Source organism: Fukomys damarensis, unplaced genomic scaffold (assembly GCF_012274545.1).
Source record: "Fukomys damarensis isolate Sample0158 unplaced genomic scaffold, DMR_v1.0_HiC HiC_scaffold_26, whole genome shotgun sequence".
Taxonomy (NCBI): Eukaryota; Metazoa; Chordata; class Mammalia; order Rodentia; family Bathyergidae; genus Fukomys; species Fukomys damarensis.
In genome coordinates this window covers 1,285,433-1,307,052 of record NW_022900938.1, presented here as the reverse complement: position 1 = coordinate 1,307,052, position 21,620 = coordinate 1,285,433, and the positions used below count along the sequence as shown (strand labels likewise).

At 41.7% G+C, this 21,620-nt stretch overlaps 2 protein-coding genes across 2 annotated transcripts in view; one reads left to right on the top strand and one right to left on the bottom strand.

The window, feature by feature from the left end:
• Positions 1 to 10,410, bottom strand: part of Tyw5 (tRNA-yW synthesizing protein 5) — an 18,446-nt gene extending 8,036 nt beyond the window's left edge. Inside the window, exons 1-3 of the mRNA XM_010631989.3 lie at positions 10,209 to 10,410; positions 5,918 to 6,072; positions 1,562 to 1,631 (exon numbers count right to left, since the gene is read on the bottom strand). Coding sequence (XP_010630291.1) covers positions 1,562 to 1,631; positions 5,918 to 6,072; positions 10,209 to 10,286 — 303 coding nt within the window. The 5' untranslated portion in view covers positions 10,287 to 10,410. The remainder of the gene's footprint in view (positions 1 to 1,561; positions 1,632 to 5,917; positions 6,073 to 10,208) is intronic.
• Positions 10,411 to 10,509: 99 nt separating this feature from the next.
• Maip1 (matrix AAA peptidase interacting protein 1) lies at positions 10,510 to 20,233 on the top strand. The gene is made up of 6 exons (XM_010632000.3): positions 10,510 to 10,694; positions 10,768 to 11,052; positions 15,745 to 15,816; positions 16,427 to 16,553; positions 17,991 to 18,138; positions 19,856 to 20,233. Exons 1-6 carry the CDS (start codon positions 10,593 to 10,595, stop codon positions 19,932 to 19,934), a joined length of 813 nt encoding a protein of 270 aa, XP_010630302.1. The 5' UTR covers positions 10,510 to 10,592; the 3' UTR covers positions 19,935 to 20,233.
• Positions 20,234 to 21,620: the final 1,387 nt, after the last annotated feature.

Below are 21,620 nucleotides of genomic sequence, written 5' to 3'. Positions count from 1 at the left end.
TTTTTTTTTTTTTTTTTGGTGGCTATATTAGGCAGATTCTATGAATCTGTTACTAGCTGAAGTATGTTCAGAATTCCAAGAGTTTTCTACGAGAGCTGGCACTTAAGATCTAAAATTTAAATCCATGTACCAGACAGATTCCTCTCCAAACACTCAGCGCTCAGCTCCAAGGAGGGGGATTAAATTCTTTCGGTACTCAGAAGCACTCAAACCAAGGCAGCTCTGACCAATGACAGTGTGGATGGGCCAGGTCCTTGTCAGCCAGTGCAGTACTCCTGACAGCAGTCCAGTGGAGCAGGGGACTTCTCTCTCCACCCACATTGCCTCCTCCCTGGCCTTTCACAGCGGTGCCCTCCTACACATCAAACTTCAGTGGCTTCCGGAGACCTAAGTGGACCTTCCCTGTGCATCTTGTCCACACCCTTTCTGTAAATTTAGACTTAATCCTCTCTCCTGTCTCTACTTCCTTTTCCTCACATTTCATGGCTATTCAACTGTGTGCTGCTCACGCCCCTCAGACAGGAAGTGCTGAAGGGCGGCTATATATGCAAGGTCAAAGCACAGCTATGAAGTTTGCTGGCTCTCAGGTCCAGCTAACAGAATCAGTTTTCAAAGACATTCCCAGCACAGGACAGAGTTTGTAGGATCCTGGGGTGATGTAGCAGAACCAATCCTGGAGGAGAAAACTAAAAACACAGCACCTTATCAACCAAACAGTCCAGGCCTGGCATCTCAGGTGCAGGCAACAGCTTTACCCAAAGCCCAACAAGGTGTTCATCCATTTTCTCATTTGGGTTTTTGAAACAGGTCTTGCTATTAGCCTAAGCTGGCCCTAAACTTGCTATGTAGCCCAGCAGCAGTCTCCAACTTGTGATCCTCCCACTTCAGCTTCCTGACTGCTAGGATTACAGGTGAGCGCCACCATGTGTAGCTAAAAAGTTCCTTATTTTTAAAACGAGCTTTTTGATAACACAGTGAGTTTTAAAAAACATGCATAATCCTTGATGCTTTATCTCAAGATATGCAGGCTGAATTAAAGCTATATATAATGTAAATAAGAATTACACTATAATGTAAATTAAAATTGTTTTGATGTAATCTTGAAAATTTACAGCAAATACAAAAGAAACCATATTGACAAGAATAAAATATGGAAGTAATCAAATGCATGAGATATGAAATAAAGTTCTCTGTTAGCATTTGACCTTCACACATTAGACCACAGTACTTTCAGGGAATTGCTCATAACAGCTAATGCCTACTAAGTCGTGGCCAGGGTCAGGCACACTGCTGAGGGCTTATGGACTTTTCTTAGTTCATCCTCACGAGCAACTGGGGAGGGCCAGGGCTCACCCCCACCTTACAGATGAATGCTTCAGCATAGCAAAGCACCACAGTCACAGCTGAGCTCTAATGAGACAGCAGAGTCGGTCTGCAGCACAGGCAGCAAGGCTCAAAATGCCCACTCTTTGCGGAGCAGGTGATCTTCCAGATGTAGCAGAAAACCCTTCTAGTATACAGACAGCAATGCTTTCTTCCTAAGACACGGTACAGCAATTACCTCTGAAAGAAAGAATTCTTCATGCTTTTCTTCAGCTGCCCTTTGGACCAACTTGTTAAAAGGTAAAGTTCTAGAACAAACACATATAATATGATCAATATACATATAGGCTATGATCTTCTAATTTACAATATCCAGTTTTTATCATGACCTATTATGTAGAATTCTAAATATTCAAAATTCATTTGGCATTATGTCTATTTGATCTGTTATGGGAAACTTTAGAACTAAGGATTTTTAAGTTTATATACACACAATCCTTAAAGTCAATATCCTTCTATTCCTTATTACTGACAGAAAAATGCTTTTATGGTTCTAATTACCTTTGGAAAGACACAAGCTCTCAGGCTGTGGTGAAGAATGGACAAACTGCTAGTGCTACTCTGCAAAAGATGTGAGGCAAGGTCCTAATGCAGACCCTCCTGCCTTTCGGCACAATCTCAGAATACAGAAGCCAGAACACCAATCTTACCCTTCTCTACCACCTTCTCTCATTTTAAGGCTTCTGAGAAGTGGCTCAAGGAGAACTCCAGTGAAGTCACCAGTTTTTATCCCTCAGAAGTTCTGCCCCATATCCTGTTTCCTTCCTTTCATGGTTTGGGAAACCAAAGCCAATGGGCTTTCGGAAGCCACCAGACCATGAGGTGCTAGGCACATCTGCAGCTGAATGGGCTATTAAGAATGGGGCCTAGTTGAAAGCGGGTCATGGGATGTGACCTTGGGGACAGTATCTGAAGCCCTTCCTTTAGAGCTGTCATGCTCACTTTCTGCTTCCTGGCTGCTGTGAGGTGAGCAGCTGTGTTCCACCATGATGTTCTACTCAGGTCTAAAGCAATTGGAGTCAGTTGGTCATGGACTGAAACCTTGGAAACCATGAGCCTATGCAAATCTCTCCTCCTCTGTTCTTCTCAGGTATTTAGTCAGAGGAAGGATAAACTGACTTACACACTTCCATCCTGGAGAAAAAGGCAGGATATTTTGGAAGCAGAGTTCATTTTCTGTACATCATACTCCTGAGATCACAGGGCTACATTTTCTCTAGGTCCTATGCTATCCCTTCAACCTTCTCAGATTGAAAGTATCACTGCTGTGTAATATAACAGTGTATCACTAACAAGGCAGTGGGGTCCTCAAAAGCCTGCCCTCTGCTCCCCACTGCATGCCCACTGCCCAACCTCTCATCCAAGACTATAGGCTTTTCAATCTCATTTCTAAGTATCTTCTCACTTGAAATCTGTACTGGGGAGATAGAGACAAGCAGTTAGGAAAACTCCTTTGCTATGAGAAGATTACACTGGGCTGGCTCACTCTCCCCTGGCACTTATTTCCCAGAACATGAAATGGCAGCTGTGGTATCAGGAGTAGTGTTTGCTATACAAGTGAGTAGTGAACTACATCTGCACTAGGCCTGGGAATGGACTAAGCAGACTTGTTAGGAAGTAGAGAGCAACGTACAGTAATTCATGACTGAGTATGGAGAAACCCAGTTCCCAGGCCACTTTGCGGTACTAGTTTCTGGGGACCATGTCTAGTCAGACCATGTCTGACTTACCTGGCTAGATGTTTCAATAGCACCTCCGTTGCCTTGTTCTCTTAAAACTAAGCTGTCACTGGTGAGCAAAAAAATGGCCCTTGTTTGCATGGACTGCTGAGGCTATTGTCCTGCTACAGTGCTGCTTCCTGCCTGGCACTCTTCTGCAAAGCTAAGTGAATGTGATGCTGTTAGGGGCGGGTGGGTCCTGTGAACAGGCACATGGACTACTGTCATCCTGATCATTGTGTGAGTGAGCACTGAGCAGAGCAAAGGAGTCTGCTGTCTACTCAGACCAACACAAATTCTCCCACTCTAGCTTCTGATCAGCCAGATCAGTAAGGTTACTTGGTGGCCCCTACTCAATGTTCTCGATCTCAGGCCTCAGCACACACCTACCTCTTGCTGCTATCAAAACATCTTTGCAAAGCTCAAGACAGGGAAGCTCATCTAGGCTATGTAACTGGTACAGATGCCCAAGCTGAGTTTTCTTGGCAGGGAGAGCAGAGAAGCATTTCAAGACCTTGAGAAACTCGAGGCAGAATGGTCAGGCTGCAAGAGTAATAAAGTAGCTGACCAGAGAAGCAGAGTAGAGTGCTGCCAACGTCCGCCCTTGGAGAGCCCTTCAGCTGGGGCTTTACCTATCTTGTGCATGTTCCAAGCAGGTTTCCTGCTGTTGAAGTGCCATGTGTGGGACAGGCACACAGACACGAGGAGAGGGAGGGTCTGGGAGGGGAGACGAGGAGTCTGAATCTGAGTACAAATCCTGGGCCCTATTGTTTTATCCCTACATGATCTTGAGTAAATTTCTTCTCTTTGCAATCACTGTAAATAATACCTACCTCCCAGACTGCTTTCTAGTTTAAACTAGAAGTGCTGCCTAGAACGCTTGTCACTAGAGCTACACACAGAAGATGTTCAGTAAAGATGCTGGGTTAGCCATGACCACAACACACCTTTCAGCAGTATACAGGGAGTCATCAGTATTTTTTTAAAAAGGAAAAGAACCCTCCAGGATCCAAGTGCCCACTTTGGAAAGGCTCTTTTGAAAAGTCAAGATAAACACTGATGAAAGTATGGTAAACAGTGAGAGCAAACTGACGAGAGAATTACATGATACATTAGGTAAGAGCAGCTAACCAGGGCTCAGGTCAGATTTAAGTACTTTTAAAAAATTAAACCAGGCCAGGGATTTAGCTCAGTGGTTCTGCCACCTGCCTCACAAGTGCAAGGACTCAAGTTCAATCCCCGGTACCAAAAAAAATTAAACCTATGGCCAGAAGATACCAAGAACACCCTTTCATTTCGCTGCACAAGTTTCTTCGGTCACCAGTATCCCAACTCTGGACGGAACAGTGAGAGCTACCAAGAAGAAAAAAAAAGTAAAAGATACGACTTGTTAGTATATCTGGCTCATTGATAAATGAGGAGAAAAGCAAACTCTACGACACAGACACCTGTAGGAGTCCCTCCTTTCCAGTATCTCTCAGCCTAGGTACCTCCTTTCTTTCCTCCTGCCTGGTAAAAGCCGAAAGAACTAAACTTACTTTTTTTTTTCTACACTAAACAATAATCTTGTAACTCCTTAGTAATTCTAGTGGAAGGCTGTGAGAAAGCTGGGATAGCACATAGTGCATGTGCTTCAAAAATAAGTTTTGTAAAGTTTAAAAGGCATGACAACAAAACATCAAAACACTTCAAGATGAAATTTCAATATCCATTTATTATGGCATTAGATACCGGAAAACGATCATCATTAATTGCAGGCTGAAAAACACACATCTTTCCAGTACTTTCTTCCACTTTCATGACTTGATAAAAAGTGAAAAGTTCTTATACGTGAAAGAACTTGCACCAATTAAATTCAATTCATGGCCTATTGAAACCAAAACTATAATGGTGAGTTTTAAAAAGTGAAAATTGAGAAATGCTTTGGCAGCTGCTATGTGAACCTGGAAATGTCTAATGAAAGGAACATCCCTAGACATTGGAAACTTTGTGACGCTCACCTCTGACCTGAAGTCTTTTGCAAACTACATGGTTTTCAATGATTTAATTTACTGGAAACTATACTTTCTGAAAATTACAGAGTTCTTTGGTTATGATTCTCATGGGAATACACAGTATATGAAATCTTCAAGACAACATTTAAAGCTTCCAAGTTTAGACATTCAGTAGCTTTTGACCATTGCTTATTTACTTTTGGAAAAAAAATTTTTTTTTTTTATACCGGGTTTAAACTCAGTTCCTTGCACTTGTGAAGCAGGCGGCAAAACCACTGAGCTAAATTCCCAGTCCCCATTTCTTATTTACTTTTAAGAGATTCCACAGCATAAAATGACAACTCTGAGTGAAATTAAAGGTATTTAAGACTATTTCATCAAAAAAGAAAATTAAGCATGATTTTAAAAATACCCAAATTGATGAAAGATTATACCACACATAGCTTGTCTTATATTTCTGGAGAGCACAGAAAATGTGAGACTTTTAAAAAATCTTCCTGTGCTAGTTAAGTTATTAATGTGGTAAGATATATTAATGAAGCACTGAATGAATACAGCAGACCCAACTGTAGGCATAACTAACTCTATTTATAGAAGTCCTCTCCAAAAGACCTTAGGTGTACACCCTATTTTTAAAGGGCTTTAGACATGTCTTTGTATCATTATGTCCTCAGAATTCTTGTCTTTTTTGAACCACTCTTTAAAAACCAGTAAGATTACAACTAGCAAAAGACAAAATGCCATATGGTCTTTGCTCTAAAAATATTTTAGATGTTTTTAAAAACTTATTTGTACCCCAGAGTAAACCTCAAAAGAAAATACCTATATACAAAGTTCTTACTAATGAAGTCCATCTGTGCAACTGCGGCCACGTGAATCTTCACTTCTCTGGTCCCGCCAACGTGGCTCAGGTAATCCACTGTCCATTTGCTCGTACATGGCCCCAGATCAAGTCCTTTCAACACAAGAGGCTTTCTCTGTAAGTGGGGAAAAAAAAACCAGCAAAAACATTTGTGAAAATCAAGAACCTATCAGTAGCTGTAGTTGGCAACAGAGGTGAGAAGCTGATTCTTGATCCTGAGATGCTTAAACTCAAAGCTCTGGCAGTTAATGCTGCCACTACAATGAAAAGAGGACCCACATAACATACCCAGGACAAAAGGTTGAGACCAGGAACACAAACAGCAGCAGCAGTAGCAGAGAAAGAAGACAGATCCAAATGTTACATACAATATTTCCATATTTTTATGATGAAAATATAAATAATTAAAATGTGTACTCTCTAGTCAAAAGTTTGGTAACTTTTTATTTTGATACCATTTCAAACTTCTAAAAGTGTTGCAAGCACCTGTCATCTCAGAATTTGGGGAAGCTGAGGGAGGAGGATCATGAGTTTGATCCCAGCTTGGGCAATTTAGTGAGACCCTTTCTCAAATTTAAAAATGTTTACAAGGGCTATGGATATAGCTCAGTATGAAAGCCCTGGCTTGAGCATCCACTATTAGGAGAAAAAAAAAAGTTGCAAGGACATCACAAAGAATTTGCATTTGCATATACCTTCTTCCTTGATTCACCAAATGTTAATATTATATTCCATTTGGTTTACTGTTTCTCTCACTCTGAGTAATTAAAGGACATGTTATTAAACCTAACTTCTTTTTTGCTGAATCATTTTAAGGTTAAATAGCTGACATCATACCTTTTATCTGTAAAAGCTTGATTAGATTTCCTAAGAACAAAGACATTCTCTTACATAACCATGAAGTAATTATCAAAATTATATTTCACATGACATAACACTGTTGTTGAATCCACAGTCCAGATTCAGATTTCACTAACTGTCCCAATAATTTCCTTTAGAGCTAATTCTTTTCCTGGTCTAGAACGCAGTCTGAGATGCCAAATTACACCAGTTACCCTCTTTTTTCTCTTTTCATCTGGAACAGTACCCAGCCTTTGTCTTCCATAACCATGACATTTATGAAGTGTACAGGCCAGTTATTTTGTTGAATGCTCTCCAATCAGGATTTGTGTGAAATCTCATGATTGGTCAGGTTATGCATTAGGAGTGAGGGCGTGTCCCATAGAATGAGTGCTGTGGCCCTCCCTGGGTACCATGTCACATGGCACCTGATATTTTGCCCTAGTATTTGTAATATTAACTTTGATCAACAACTGGCAATTGCTTCCTGAATCAAGAACTGTTAAAATGAGTGTAACAAGTGATTTTTAAACCTCTATCATTTTTCTACATTTATTAGTTGGCATTCTAATGCAAAAATAAATGAGCTCTAACTTCTCCATTTACTTATATTACTCCACAGGTAACAATCTGCTCATATAAGTTTGGTGCTCAAATTATTCCCAATCTGGCTAGTAGGTCCCTTCAAACTAGTAAATTGTTAACCTTTTAACCTAAACACTACTTTATGACAAAGTACTGCACTCCAGCACCCCTTTATACTTTCTCTAATAGCCTTGTAGTCAATCAGTCATTTCTTCAAGCATCTCTGGTTTCTTTTAAACGCAAAATGTTTAATGTGGTATCTTTACTTCTGCCTTTTCAGTGGTCCAAGCTAACAATCGTGAGGTTGTATGTGTACCCCAGAACACACACCCTCATACAATATATGCATATTTCTCTCTCCATGAATGTACTATACACATTCGTAATGCACATGTGCACAAATCACATATATTTCAAAGTTAACCTATCTCTACTGTTTCTATATGTGTAACTGTTCCAACAGTGAGAAACTCAATTACTATCATTATCATTTGCACATTTGTAAAATCCTTGATTTACAGAAAGTACTTTATGTTAGGTCTTATTATTTTAAAAAAAAGTTTACTAACCAGAATTCAGTTTTCTTTTCTTTTTTTTTTTTTTTTTTTTTTTTTTTTTTTTTGTTTGTTTTTTTGAGTACTGGGGATCGAACTCAAGATCTTGCACTTGGGAGGCAAGCGGCAGCACCACTGAGCTAAATCCTCAGCCCGTTTTCATTTCTTTTTATCCTAGACTAAGTCTAGAGTACTGTTTATGTTTTTAAAAAGTGACCTATGTTACTTTCTATACCCACATCTGTTAGGTTCATTTGTCACTTTTTATATTCTTTTTATTATTTTTTATTGAGTTTATTGGTACATTCTAGGTATACAGTACAGTTATATTCATTACTGGGATCTTGTACCTTTACATGACAGGTCTTGGTTCTCATTTTTTCCCTTTGTCCCTACCCTCCCTTCACCCCCTCCTCCCCTCCCCATTTACAAACACTTTAATTCCATTTTTTTCATTTTAAAAGGTAAAACACTTTTTTAAAGTTCATTCAAATTTGGAGTCATGGTTAGCTCTTACAGAGCTGGAGTACAAATTTACTTTTTTATAGTACTTTCATTTCTTCACATTTTTCTCATCCACTCGGACTTCCTTCTTGCATATAGTATGAGATATAAATCTAACTTTACTATACTCTGAAGGACTATTCAGTTATCCAAGCACTGTCAGAGCAGTGAAACTACTCTGTATAATGCTGTAATAGTGGAAATGTGCCATGAATTTGTCTAAACCCACAGAACCCACAACCCCAAGAGTGAACTCTGAGCCACACCGCTGGGGTGAAAGTAACTGTCAGTGTAGGTTCATCAGCTCTAACAACTGCACCACTCTGGTGGAACATGCTGATGACGAAGAGGCGCTGCACTGCAAGTCTGAGAGTGGGAGTGTATGAGAAATCTACCTTCTGCTCAGCTTAGCAGCTGTGAAGCTAAAACTGCTCTAATACAATCCATTAAAAAGTTAATTTTTGCCTGTCATGTGTATTATGTGGTAAATTTCTATATGAGTAAAAATTTATTTCTGAATATGCACATCTAGACACACATACTTGGAAAGAGGTATTTCTGTACTTTACTTCTATGGTCTGTCCATTCGATCACCTGTACCATATGCAAGTGCTAATTTTACAATTATTAGTATATGTATGCTTTTCAAAACCTGATAGGACTGTGCTTCCTCAGATTTTTCACTTTGGTGTTTCCAGGTAGAAAGGTCTCCTTTCAATTTTGTTATTAACTTCTAGTTTTACTGCACTATAACCAGAGAAGACTATAACTTTCTACTTTTTGAAACTTAATGATGATGCTTCTTTTGTAACATACTAGTCTTCTCTGGGATGATTAAGATAAAAAACCCACTTTGGTACACATCTTACAAAGCACTTCACCTACATCATTCAATCTTCCCAACACTGCCCTGCAGGCATCACAGGTCTAGCACAGCTTGACATGGTGGGGGGAGCATTCAGCCCCACCCCCAGACAGGGGAGAGAGAGAGAGAGAGAGAGAGAGAGAGCGCGCGCGCGCGCGCGAGCATCCAGCCCCACCCCCAGACAAATGACGTCTGAATCCTCTCCTGTACACCGATAATACCAAAAGAAAAACCCTCATTTGACTTGTAAACCTCAGAACTGTAGTTCTATAACCACCTTTATAGATGTAAATATCAAGGAAGAAAATTCCTGAGTGGTTTTGTTTTATTTTTTCTCCTACCTTAAACAGACTTACTGTAACCGTTGAGGATCTTTTCCTTTAAATACCTGCTAGACTCCTTGTTTTGTTCTTAAATCTGAATTCCCTTGCGAAGTATCGCAAGTAAAAAACCAAGCCCTCCCCCAAATATTTTTCTCTGAGTTTTCTTCTGAAGAATCAAGGGATTCCAAACTCTAAACTAAAATCCAGATTAGTTAGAACCCAGGACCTCTGTAAGATTCCCGGGAGATTCAGGCTCTTTTCCTGTTGTTTTGATGGAGTGAAAAGTTGTGCTTTCAAATCTATTAATTCTTCAGTACAGGGGCAAGTGCTGTCTGCACTAAGGAGGCCTGGAATCCTGAACTAAACTTGAGGAAACCTGGCAGAAGACTGGCTCGAGGGCCACGGTAACTGCAAGATGGCCCTCGCTTCTCGAACCCAGCATCCCGCGGTCCTCCTGGTTTCTCCCGATTACTAATAGGAGCCAGGCCCGCCGCTGGCGCCTTTCCCCCACACCCTGGGTCGAAAGAACATCGTTCGGAGTCGCCGGAAAAGCTCCGAAAGGTCTCTCCTCGCGTCCCACCTGTGGGTAAAGGTGCTGCCTAAAGTTCTCTGCAGAGACGCCCTCGAGACGAGGTACCGAGACGCTTTCCCCGGCCATCCTTCTTGAGGAGTCTCAGCCTTTCCGGCGCAATGAGTCCGTCTGCGCGTGCTCGGCTCGGAAACACGACCCGCAGAGAAAAGGGTCCGCGAAGCCGGCGGCCGCCCCGGGGTACGGGTGCTAATCATGGACGCGCGGCGCAAAACCGACCGGTTTGTGATGGGTCGGATCCTAGGGCGGGCTCACCAGAGGCAACATCAACCGGCCAGCGTGACTCGCCAGCCCCTTTCTCTGACGCCGCCGAGGTTGTTTCCTTCCGGCTTCCTTGCTTTGCTGCACAGGCACTGGGGGTGAAAGGTCACCAAGATGGCGCTGACCGCTCGTCTGCTCCCGAGTTCGCTCCTGGCCTGGTCGCTGCCCAGCGGGGCAGCTCGGCTCGGAACCCCTCGGGCAGCCGTGGTGAAGCCAGCGTGACTCGCCAGCCCCTTTCTCTGACGCCGCCGAGGTTGTTTCCTTCCGGCTTCCTTGCTTTGCTGCACAGGCACTGGGGGTGAAAGGTCACCAAGATGGCGCTGACCGCTCGTCTGCTCCCGAGTTCGCTCCTGGCCTGGTCGCTGCCCAGCGGGGCAGCTCGGCTCGGAACCCCTCGGGCAGCCGTGGTGAAGAGAGTTACAGCACTGAGGAGCAGCGCCAGGGCACCAGGATGATCGTCCTGGGGTTCTCCAACCCAGTCACCTGGGTGCGCACGCGCGTGCTCGCCTTCCTCGTCTGGGCCTACTTCGACCGCGAGTTCAGTATCACGGAGTTCTCCAAGGCGGCCAAGCAGGTGGGGTCCCTGTCCCGCTCTCAGCTGTAACGCGAAGCGTTTGTCCCTGGGTCCTCGGCTGTCAGACCTTAGTAGTGACCAGACGGCGACTCCTGCAGCCACTTGAAATGAACTTCTGGGTGTGTTTGCCAAGTCCCTCAGGTTTTATGTGTGTCTGTTTGTTTTGTTTTTGTTTTCCCATTCCCTATAGGTTTTGATTCAAACAGAAATGGGTTCAAAGTCCATTTCTGCCACATAGAAGCTGTTTGGCCTTTAGCCTTGATTTTCCAAATCTAAAATGGAGACACCAGTAAATGGCTTATAATGGGTACTTCGTAAATGTGTATTGAATAAATCGAGGAGACAAGATTATGGTGAGGAGCCGGGGATTTAGCTCAGCGGTTCGGCGGCCTGCCTCGTAAGCGCAAGGACCCGAGTTCAATCCCCGCCCCCCCCCAAAAAAAAAGATTATGATGAGGAATGAGCTAACATTTCCAAAGTACTGTCATGTCATCTTTGGTAGGAAGGCAGAACTCCTGGTCAGCTGTTTGAGAGCTCCACCTCTCTCCTTGAAGGGTCATCTGGAGATGAGCTGTTCTACCCTTTCAGAGTTTGCTGGGGATACTGTACACTGATAGTAAGGACAGGCGCCCAGCACACTGAGAATACTTAGCCTGGGTGTTTCTCAGACCCAGCTTTGTCAGTGATGACTTTCTCAGTGGCTAGTAATGTTTTGTCTTACTCATGTGATGGTCACTTTGAATCTTGAGATTATTTGCAGATTTTGTGTGTACATGTATTTTTCTAGGGTAAAAGGCCATATAATCTGTCCTTCCCCCACCCCGGTGGATTGATCCCAGGGCCTTCGCAATGAGCTACATCCCCAACCCTTTTTGCTGTTTTTTGTTTTCGTTTTTGAGACTAGGTCTTCTTGCTAAATTGCCCTGGGTGGGCTGGAACATAAAGTCCTTCAGTTTCATCCTCCCAGAGTCTAACACACAGGTTTCCGCCACCATATCTGGCTTAAATCTTCCTTTTGATTCTCTTAAGAGAGATTTTCATTCCCAAACATTACAGAACTAACGATAAAAAGTAGAAGTTATTTCACAGTTAATACCAATGTAAACCTTATCATCAGTGTATTATCAAACCTAAATCATCAGTGTGATCATTATGGTATTGACTGTGTACTGGTATCAGTATTTCTATTCCTGATTTATTTACTTCAATAATCACAACCACATATATTTATTGATACGACTTGTTAGCTATAAACCATTTTCCAATTTGATGTGACCATTGTCAGTATTACCTCTTTTCTGAGTCTGCTCTTTATTATAAAGTTAAAAATCCAAGTGCACGCTTGGTGGACATGCCGAATTAAGCAGCACAATGGAGGGGTAAAACTCTGCTCACATCAAATGCCCATGCAGCAGTCAGTTGGTATGATCTGCTGTTCTCCATGGTCCCAGCTGATGATGCAAGAGTGTCTCTGCTTGGTAACACATACAAATATGTATCAACTCATTTTTGTGTCAGGGATGGAAATCATCTGCCCACCACAAGCTTTAGGAATCAGGCTATAGGTCTGTTTTCTCTTAATGCCAGAAGAGTTGAGACACTTTTATAGCTATTTTAGTCTCCCTCCTTCATTATCCAATCTGTATTAATTTTTGCTTTATGTTGGTTCAGTAAACCATCCTGACGTCCCTGAATGGGTCAGCTGTGGTACATATTTAGTGATTCCCTTAAACCTATGGTTCTTGAATTTACTGTTCAGATCAAATTGTATCAGTTCTTCAACACCTACACAATACCTATCTTTATAAAAGAACATGGCCAAGTGCAATTATACCTTCCATTTTGTGCATGTAGTTTTGGGCTTGGGAATAATCTGGTACAGATCAGGTAGTTTCTCTGGTCTCTGAGCGCCGTGCTGTCTTTGTCCTTGGTGTAATCTCCCAGAAGTAAGATACTTGTGAATGTCAGACCAGTGAGCTTAAACCTTTTAAAGACCTACTGCCAACCTGCAACTTTAAACCCACTTACTTATTGCAAAGTGCCAATATTGCAATTAAATCTGAATCCTGAGGTTTTATTTTAGGAAACAATTCGTGCATTAACATCTTTTGTCCTTAAAGAAAAGCACAATAGCATGCATGCCATAGCTTCGTTACCACTGAATTAGACACTATTCATTAGGATTTTTATTTTAATCATGTAACATAAATATTTTCTAGACTAATCTTCTTTTACAGTTGATGAAACTAACTTTTGGGAAGATATCTACAAGGGAAATAGCTGCGTCAAGTGTGATATTAGTGAAACATGCGTACCCATAGCAGCACAACTCATAATAGCTAAACCTTGGAAGCAGCCTATGTAGGTGAATGGTTAAAGAAAATATGGTATTTACATATAGTGGAGCACTACTCTGCCACAAAGAAGGATAAACCTGAGGTATTTGTAGGAAAATGGATTCACCTTGAGACCATAATGTTAAGTAAAATAAATCAGACACACAAACTTAAATATCATATGATTTCTCTATAAGAGAAACCCCAAGTATAATAAACAGCAGAATAAAACATAGGTGATGGGAAGCAAGAAGATATGTCTTTCTCCGAAGAGAAAGGGATTGGGGGGGCGGTGAAGAAAGGAATTAGGATACAATTACGTCTGAGCACCAGCCCCACACAAGGAGTGTAAATATGTACTGAAAGCACGCACTAATGAAAGTTGAAAAACAAGTGATGAAACTAAGCTCCAGAAGGTGAAATGACTAATCAAGGGCTCATGGCCAATGAGTAGCTGTCCTGAGACTGAGCCATCTTAGTCCTTCAGTCACTAGGGACAGTCACGTAGCATCTAGACAAGCTTCTGTCCTGTGAGTAGGAATAGGCAGCCCCACAGACCCTGCTTGCAATTGATTGATGCCTTTGACATGATATCGTTCCCTCCTGTAGCCCTCACATTCCTGTTTCCTTCAGCCCTTGTACATTTTAGCTTTCCCTGTGCAAAGGCAGGCTGTTTCCTGGAAGCCTTTGCTGGAGGTTAGACTCTGTCTCACAGTACTTTTCAGGGTAATTTGCTCAGGTGTGACTTCTTGCCACACAAATGCACGTTGGGTTTTAACATAATAGTTGTGGTCATTTCTTTTGCACAGACTATTACCCATCTTCCAGATAAAAGCTTCCCAAGACATACAGTGTCTCCAAACCCTAAGGGCCTCTAAAAGTGTTTGCAGTCTTTGAGTCCACTTGTGTGTCTTCATTTTCTCATATTCAACTTCCTTATTGTGTTTAAGTTTACAAGGACTGTTTAGCAGAGCTACACAGAGGTGGTGGTTTAAACAATGGGATTTCAACAGCAAGGTATCAAAAGGGTTGGTTTCTCCTGGGGCCTCTGTCTTGCAGGTGATGTTTTCTTGCCATATCCCTGCATGGTCTTTGCTCTGCATCAGCTCATGTCCTTGCCTCTGTGTATGTGACCCAATTCCCCGTCTTACAAGGACAACAGTCAGATTGGATTAGGGCCCCCCGTTATTAGCTCACTCTGACTTAATTGTTTCTTTAAAGGCCACAACTCCAGTCACACTCTTAAGACATAGGAGGCTAGGGCTTTGAGATGGGTAGGGCATGGTCCAACCCATAGCAAGTGTGCAGTGTCCTTTGGCTGTGCATCTCCTTCTCCTGCCAGTTCTTTGGATTTCAGTTTAGATGCTACTTTGTTTAGCAAGCTTTCTCTGGCCCTCCCAGAATAGGGAGGTAGATCTTCTGCATGCTCCCAAGTCATCTTGTTCTTAACCCTGGCTTGATTCTTGAATTTGTCAGCAAGCTTGTCTTCTTCCCCAAGTAGAAAGCTCCTGAAAGATAGAGTCTTAATTTACAGGTCGTTTTGTTGCTAGGAATGTACAAAATCCCAGTGCCTCTGCCCCTTTAAAATGAGACCTCACATTTCAAAGTGGAGATCCCCTATTTTAAACTATAAGCTTCTCTTTTTTCCCCCACTTTCTCAAACATACCTTATCTCTTAATGAGGTACAAACTGCAATCCAGACTCCCAGTACAGCCGAGGCCAGTGATGGTGAACCTTTCAGAGCTTTCAGTGATACAAACGCCATGCTGCGGCACAAATACCGTAGGTTCACCACCGCTGGTCCACACAATCTCCTACTTCCTAAGGGCTATCTGTACTTGAGAGGTGGCTCATAGAAGAGTAAAGTGGTTTAGTATTCTTTTAAAAGAATATATGTAAGTAGTTTTTATTGAAGCATCTACTGTGTACACCACACTCTTATATCCCAGATTCCTGGAGTAGATTTATAATTAGCAATACCCAGTCTGTTGAGAGACCATCTAAGAAATGTCAACTAATTTCAAAGGAGTCTTAGCTAACATTAATGTATTCGTACTTGACATTTATTTATCACCTTTATCAAAAATAATCTGTTACACTTAGCTCTTCAAGTATTAACATTGTATTGTATTTCGGAGAGTAGATACATAATTAGCAATACTCTATATGTGAAAAGACCATCTAAGAAATGTCAGCTATCATCAAAGGAGTCTCAGCTAACATGGACACATTAACATTTGACATTATTTATCATCTTTTCTCTAAAATAGTCTTTGTTACATTTAACCATTTAACTGTTTATGGTATTTTGCATGATATTTTGAAATAATTGTTCCCTTCCTATTTTCTTTCAAGGCTTTTGCGTATGTATCCAAATTGCTATCACAATGTAAATTTGATCTGTTGGAAGAACTTGTGGCCAAAGAGGTAAAGTATACCTCCCCTCCCCCCCCCCGTATTAGAGATTGAGCCAGGGCCTTGTGCATGGTAGGCAAGCGCTCTACCACTGAGCTAGGTTCCAGCTTTTTCTACTTTGAGGCAGAATCTCCCTAAGTGGTCTAGGCTGGCCTTGATTTTGTGATCTTCATCCTCAGCTCCCCAAGGAGATGGGGTCACAGTCATGCACCACCATTCCTGACTTAAAGAATACTTTTTTCTTTCCAAATAAATACATAGCTTTCTTGCAATAGAATGATACACATTCTGAGTTTTGCTTAAAAATAGTATATGTGTGTCAGTGGCTAAAATAAGAGTCTGCTTGCATATTTTGTGCTATGTACCAGCTGGAATGAGTCCAGCTACTTCAGGCACACATAGTAAATGTGGTGTCTTTCAGGTGCTCATATAGAATGTGCTATTAGGAATTATCTATGAAGAAACTAGATGCTTTCAGCCTTGCCTTTGAGGGTAAGTAGATAGATAGTTTAGTAAATTTAAAACTAGGTTTAGAAAATTTTATGCCATGATAAAGATCATTATTTGCAGTGCTTTCAAAAGCTGAGTTGGTGACCTAACAGCTCACTTTTTCCAAACCCAGGTGCTACCTGTATTGAAAGAAAAGGTTACATCACTACCTGATAACCACAGGAGTGCTCTTGCTGCTGACATGGATGAGATTGTCTACACATCAACAGGGGACATCTCCATTTACTATGATGAGAAAGGTAGTGCTGAGCACGCTCAGCAGCTGAGTGAGCAGGGCTGTCCAGATCAGCTGAATAGTGGCTTCTGTCTGCCCCAGCAGATGTTTGCAGAGCTTCAGAGAAAGATGGCTCATTTCTGAAGACAGCAGACATGGCATAGTTCCTGATGTTTGCATTGTCTTCTCAGGACAAGCTCCTCCCGTGTCTCCTAACGGAAATGTTTGTTTCACATTTCCTGACTTGAAGGAGACAGCTGAGCATTTTAAATTCTGAATAGCATATTCTATGGAAGGAGTAAAGAGTAAAAGAAAGTGTCAGCTAAAGACTGATATGAAAAAAGATTAACTGTAGAACTCCCAGATTGGATTTGGAGATGATCAAAAAAAGTTAGAAGAAACTTTAGTGGTTATCTGTTTTTTTCTTGTGTGATGCATGCATTTTCCCCATAGCATTCCTGAAAAGTTCATTGATTGATAGATTGATGGATTCCTTACAACTTCCATACTCATTATATGCCAGGCACACAGGAAGTCCAACCTGTGCTTGCATACTGCATGTGTGACATGTGCATGCATACTCCTGCATGACACAGGAGGGCATCAGCTCCCCTTTTGTCGGACACCATAACTGACACCTCCAACTTAAAGAAGAAGAAGTTTAATTTTGGGGATTCAGTCCATGGCCTCCAGGCTCCAAAACAAAAACAGAGCCAAGGGGTGTGGTGGATCAGAGCTGCTTAGTTCCTGGCTGCTGGGAAGCACAGTAGGGACGGTTGGGGTGGGGGCAAGATCCATGTAGCATCCAGGATCCCCGCTCTGTGAGCCGCCCAGATACATCTGGAAGTGTGCTTTAACTCTGGTCAACTTGACAGTCGGGTTTAATGGCCACATTTCCCAAGGCAGTAATGATAGAGGACTCACGGTCAGAAAAGTTTTTATATACATGTTAATTTGAAAAGCGTAAATGTATTTTTTGTGTATGTCCTTCTCCCCTAATATTTCGTCTTTCTCAGCACCATGCTTACTAATTGCTAAGCATAGCAGGGCAAATTAGGATAGACTAGAAACCTTTCTGCTTTCAGGCAGTTGGGGTTCATTATTTGCCAGCAAAAACTGGCTTTTCCGCCACATTTTTGTCATAACAATAGATACTTGTCATAAGATTATTATAATTTAAGAAAATGCTGTAAATTGAGAATAATCCGTACTTAGTGAAGTATGTATGTGCTCAGTAACTAAAAGCTTATTACTAAGGTTCAGAGATGAGAGTAAAGTATGTAATAAGCCCTAGGGAAATTTTCTAAAAATAAAAATGTGTCAGAATAGGTATCTTAAGGTGCACCAGAATATGCACACGGTTTGATCTATAACAGCAGTATACAGCAAATTTCTAGTTTCAGCCTGGACATGTACATGATGGATCCCTGTGATTTGTGTTTGTGTGTGTTTTTTCTCTAAGGAAGGAAGTTCGTTAACATCCTGATGTGCTTTTGGTATCTAACCAGTGCCGACATCCCCAGCGAGGCTGTGCGTGGAGCCAGTGTGTTCCAGGTTAAGCTGGGGGATCAGAATGTGGAAACTAAGCAGCTTCTTAGTGCGAGTTATGAGTAAGTATACCATGCTTCACTGTTTCCTCCTCTAGAAATCGGAAGACAGTGAAGGTGTGAAAGCTAAAGCGTGTGTTAGGAAGGAAAGGATGAAAATTTGGCATTAATTATGACACACTGGATATGAAACAGGACTGTTAAGAAATTAGAAAGAGGTAACATCGCCGAGTTTCATCCAACAGGTTCAGCTCTCTGGTGCTGTCTCTCCACACCTGACAGGTGGTCACTTCAGCAGCCATTTACCCTGCCAGGGACTCGGGTACATGGCCATTGTGCAGAGGCTCGGTCGTGGGCTTTTCTCCGCCTCACCTGGGGCAGAAGGCACCATTTCCACAGTGGCCTCTCCCTGCTGGTGTGGCCTGTGGTGCTCCATGGCTTCTCCATGACCCCCTGTGTGGCTCAGGCTTGTGGTAGTTTCAGACTAGTCAAGTCTTTTACCTGGTGATTGTGTCCCAGGAAGCAGGAAATGGAAATGGCTAGAGCTCTAAAAGGATACACCCAGAATGAAAGCCGCATCGTTTCCACCAGTCACAGGACCTGCACCATCTGTATGTGCAAAGAGACCCACTCCTGCCAGGCGCGGTGTAGGGCTGCAATCTTAGCATTGGGGAGGCCGAGGCAGGAGGATTATTGTGAGTACAAGGCCAGCCTGGAATACCAGAAAAAGAGAAAAAAGGAAAATGAGGAGACCCACCACTTTATGAGCCAACAAACAGCAAGGTCACATTCCAGAAGAGCAAGTGGGCTTGGAGATTGGGTTGCAGCACTCAGCACCTGGGCCTTTCCTATGTGGCCAAGTACTCTATAGGCTTCAGACTCAGAACTGAAAGGATACAGACTTAGGAATACTTCCAGTGAGAAGTTAGCAAGTTCTTTATAAGATATACTACATTGTTGTGCTAATAAAATTTGGAACAGTGAACAACTAAACAAGTCAGTGGAGTCATAATTTAGTATTTAAAAGGGAGTGCTATATGATGTTGCCAAAGTGACAGAAATTTGCTTTAATATAACAAATCCCAAAAATGAACTAGGAAAGAAAATAAGTTCTTTTTCACTAAGATACCAGAGAATTATATCCACATTTTTTCACTTCTCCAAAGAAAGGTGTGTTTTTTTAATTGCTATTTGTGTAATTACTCAAGATGATAATCTTATTTAAATACCTATTTGAATCTATTGATTGTCTCTTTAGAGACATCTTTATATTAAAGAATATTATCAATACTGAACTTTGTCTTAACAGACACCCCGTTCTGAGACTGTGGCCAGCTCATATAGACTGGTGCTACCAAGTTCAAATCTGTAAACCAAATCTCCTTACTAAATTGTTAACTAATTGTTACTAAATCGGTAACTTTAGCCTTACTGAAAAAGAGCTTTTTCTGTATGCTGTATTTTATGCTTAAAGTCCTGTTTGGATCACCAGAGTACAGTTTATATCTTCTCTTATTAGGCACATGTGTTAGCTAGTGCTTTATAACAGTGCTGTATCCAAGTTTTGTTTAGAATATAGATCGGCCCAATAGAAATCCAGTTGGGGCTGGGCCCAGAGTTCATAGGTGAAGCACTTGCTTGGTGTGTGAGTGCTTAGCCCTTGAGAATGTGCTTCAGATATTTTTGTGATTGTACAGTAGATTAAATTTTTTTTTAAATTTTGACTTAGCCAAGAAGCATTGGGCTGATGTGAGATTCACGTTATTTGTTTTTTTTTTAGATTTCAGAGAGAGTTTACACAAGGAGTAAAGCCTGACTGGACAATTGCACGAATCGAACACTCACAGATACTAGAATAATCTTTCTTGGAAAAATCAGCATATGGACTTTTACCAGTTGCTATAAAAAACTAAGGAAGAAACATTTGGATCATGTGATCTTCACTTAATCAAGTCTGTGGATTACTTTTGTATTAGTTTGAAATAACCTTTGAAATCTGTTGGAATGGTACAATAAAGCATTTTCCAGATTGCTACCACCTTCTTTAAAAGACAAAGTAAAAAAACAAAAAAACCACACCAACACCACATTATTGGTATTATTTCCAATATTCTGTCTGTATCCATACAAATTAATTATATAGACCTAACGAGATACTGAACTATTTACATCTCTATATTAAAAATTTCTAAAAGATTTTATTGTGGCCAACATGCTTATAGCATTAATCCAAGAATGTGTAATATTTTTAAAAATCACTGTGCTATTCAGTACTTTTGGTTGCTAGCTGGCTGAGGAGTAGTTAGGTTCCAGCAGACCACCAGCCTCTGCAGAATGAAAGCTCTTAGTGGGTTTGAGGCATACAGAAGTCCAAGGAGGAAAAACGCTGTCTCAGCCACCTGTGAGAAATACTACTTGTCCTAACATACTTGTACTTGGGAGTCCTAGAGGTTGGAGTAGGAAGACAGACAAAATGCTAAGCAAAACAGGCTGAAATTTTTCCTTTTCGATGAAAGCTACACCTACAGATCCAAGAAATTCAAGTAAGGTTACATAAGTTGAAAAATCTCATCAAGGTGCATTATAATGAAATTACTGAAAGCCAACAAAATTGTAGAAGCAGGTGGAGCAGACAGCCAAGACACTCCATAGAAAAGATCCAGGATCAAAGTGGCTGCAAAGCCAGGTGTGCTAGTGCACACTCTGTAATCCCAGCATTCAGATTGCTTCATGTTTGCGGCTCTCTGGGGGGACCCCGTCCCGCGGGGAATAGGAGGTGAGAGCCGCCTCTTATTCGTGGGTCATCAGAGGCCGATCCGATCTTGAATGTCTGTGAAGGAAATCTTTAAGAAGTTAGAGCACATGGCCCAAGTCTGGTTTCTGATCAAAGGCACTTTATTGGCTCAGCAAAACGATTATATACTGTTATTCCAGGGGGAAGGTTTAGCAAGCTTATTAGACAGTTCAATCAAATCCTCTACCAATCACATGAGTCACTCAAGCATTTAACCATACAGCAATCAGTATTTTACCAAATGTGGGGAGGGGTAAGTGGGAAGGCATACATCAACAGTTAACCCTATGCAATCTTTAACTTAACAATCTCTAGGGGCAAGCAGGACAAGGAAATACCACCGGCCTCCTGCTCCAGATCCCGTGACCCTGTGGTTAGCACAAAGGGCTATTTTTTCTGTAAGATTCCCTGTTTGCCCAGGGGCTAGACCTGCCATAAGTCACGTATGTAGTCTAGTGGGATTTTTCCACCGAGGCAAAGGCTAAGGTTGAGGGCAGCCATCTTATGCAGGCCCAAGCAGTCTCTCACACATGTTTGGAGCCAACCTGGGTTACATAATTCCAGGCCAGTCTGAACTTCACATGTCTTTGAAAAGGCTACATAGTTCTTTTCTCAAGTGAGAGATATTGGCATGGTATATTTTAAGTGCTGGAAGAAAATAACCTGTTGGTTGAGAATTCTACCTTTAGCAGAAGGATTCTTCAAGAATGAAGGTGAGATTTTTATTCAGAGAAAATATTCAAGAATTTGC

Bases quoted from the DNA above. Each gene is read 5' to 3' on its own strand.
- Maip1 (XM_010632000.3), top strand. From the start codon at position 10,593: ATGGCGCTGACCGCTCGTCTGCTCCCGAGTTCGCTCCTGGCCTGGTCG. The intron at 11,053-15,744 runs GTGGGGTCCCTG...TTTTCTTTCAAG, and splicing joins TCTCCAAGGCGGCCAAGCAG to GCTTTTGCGTATGTATCCAA. The intron at 18,139-19,855 runs GTAAGTATACCA...TTTTTTTTTTAG, and splicing joins CTTCTTAGTGCGAGTTATGA to ATTTCAGAGAGAGTTTACAC.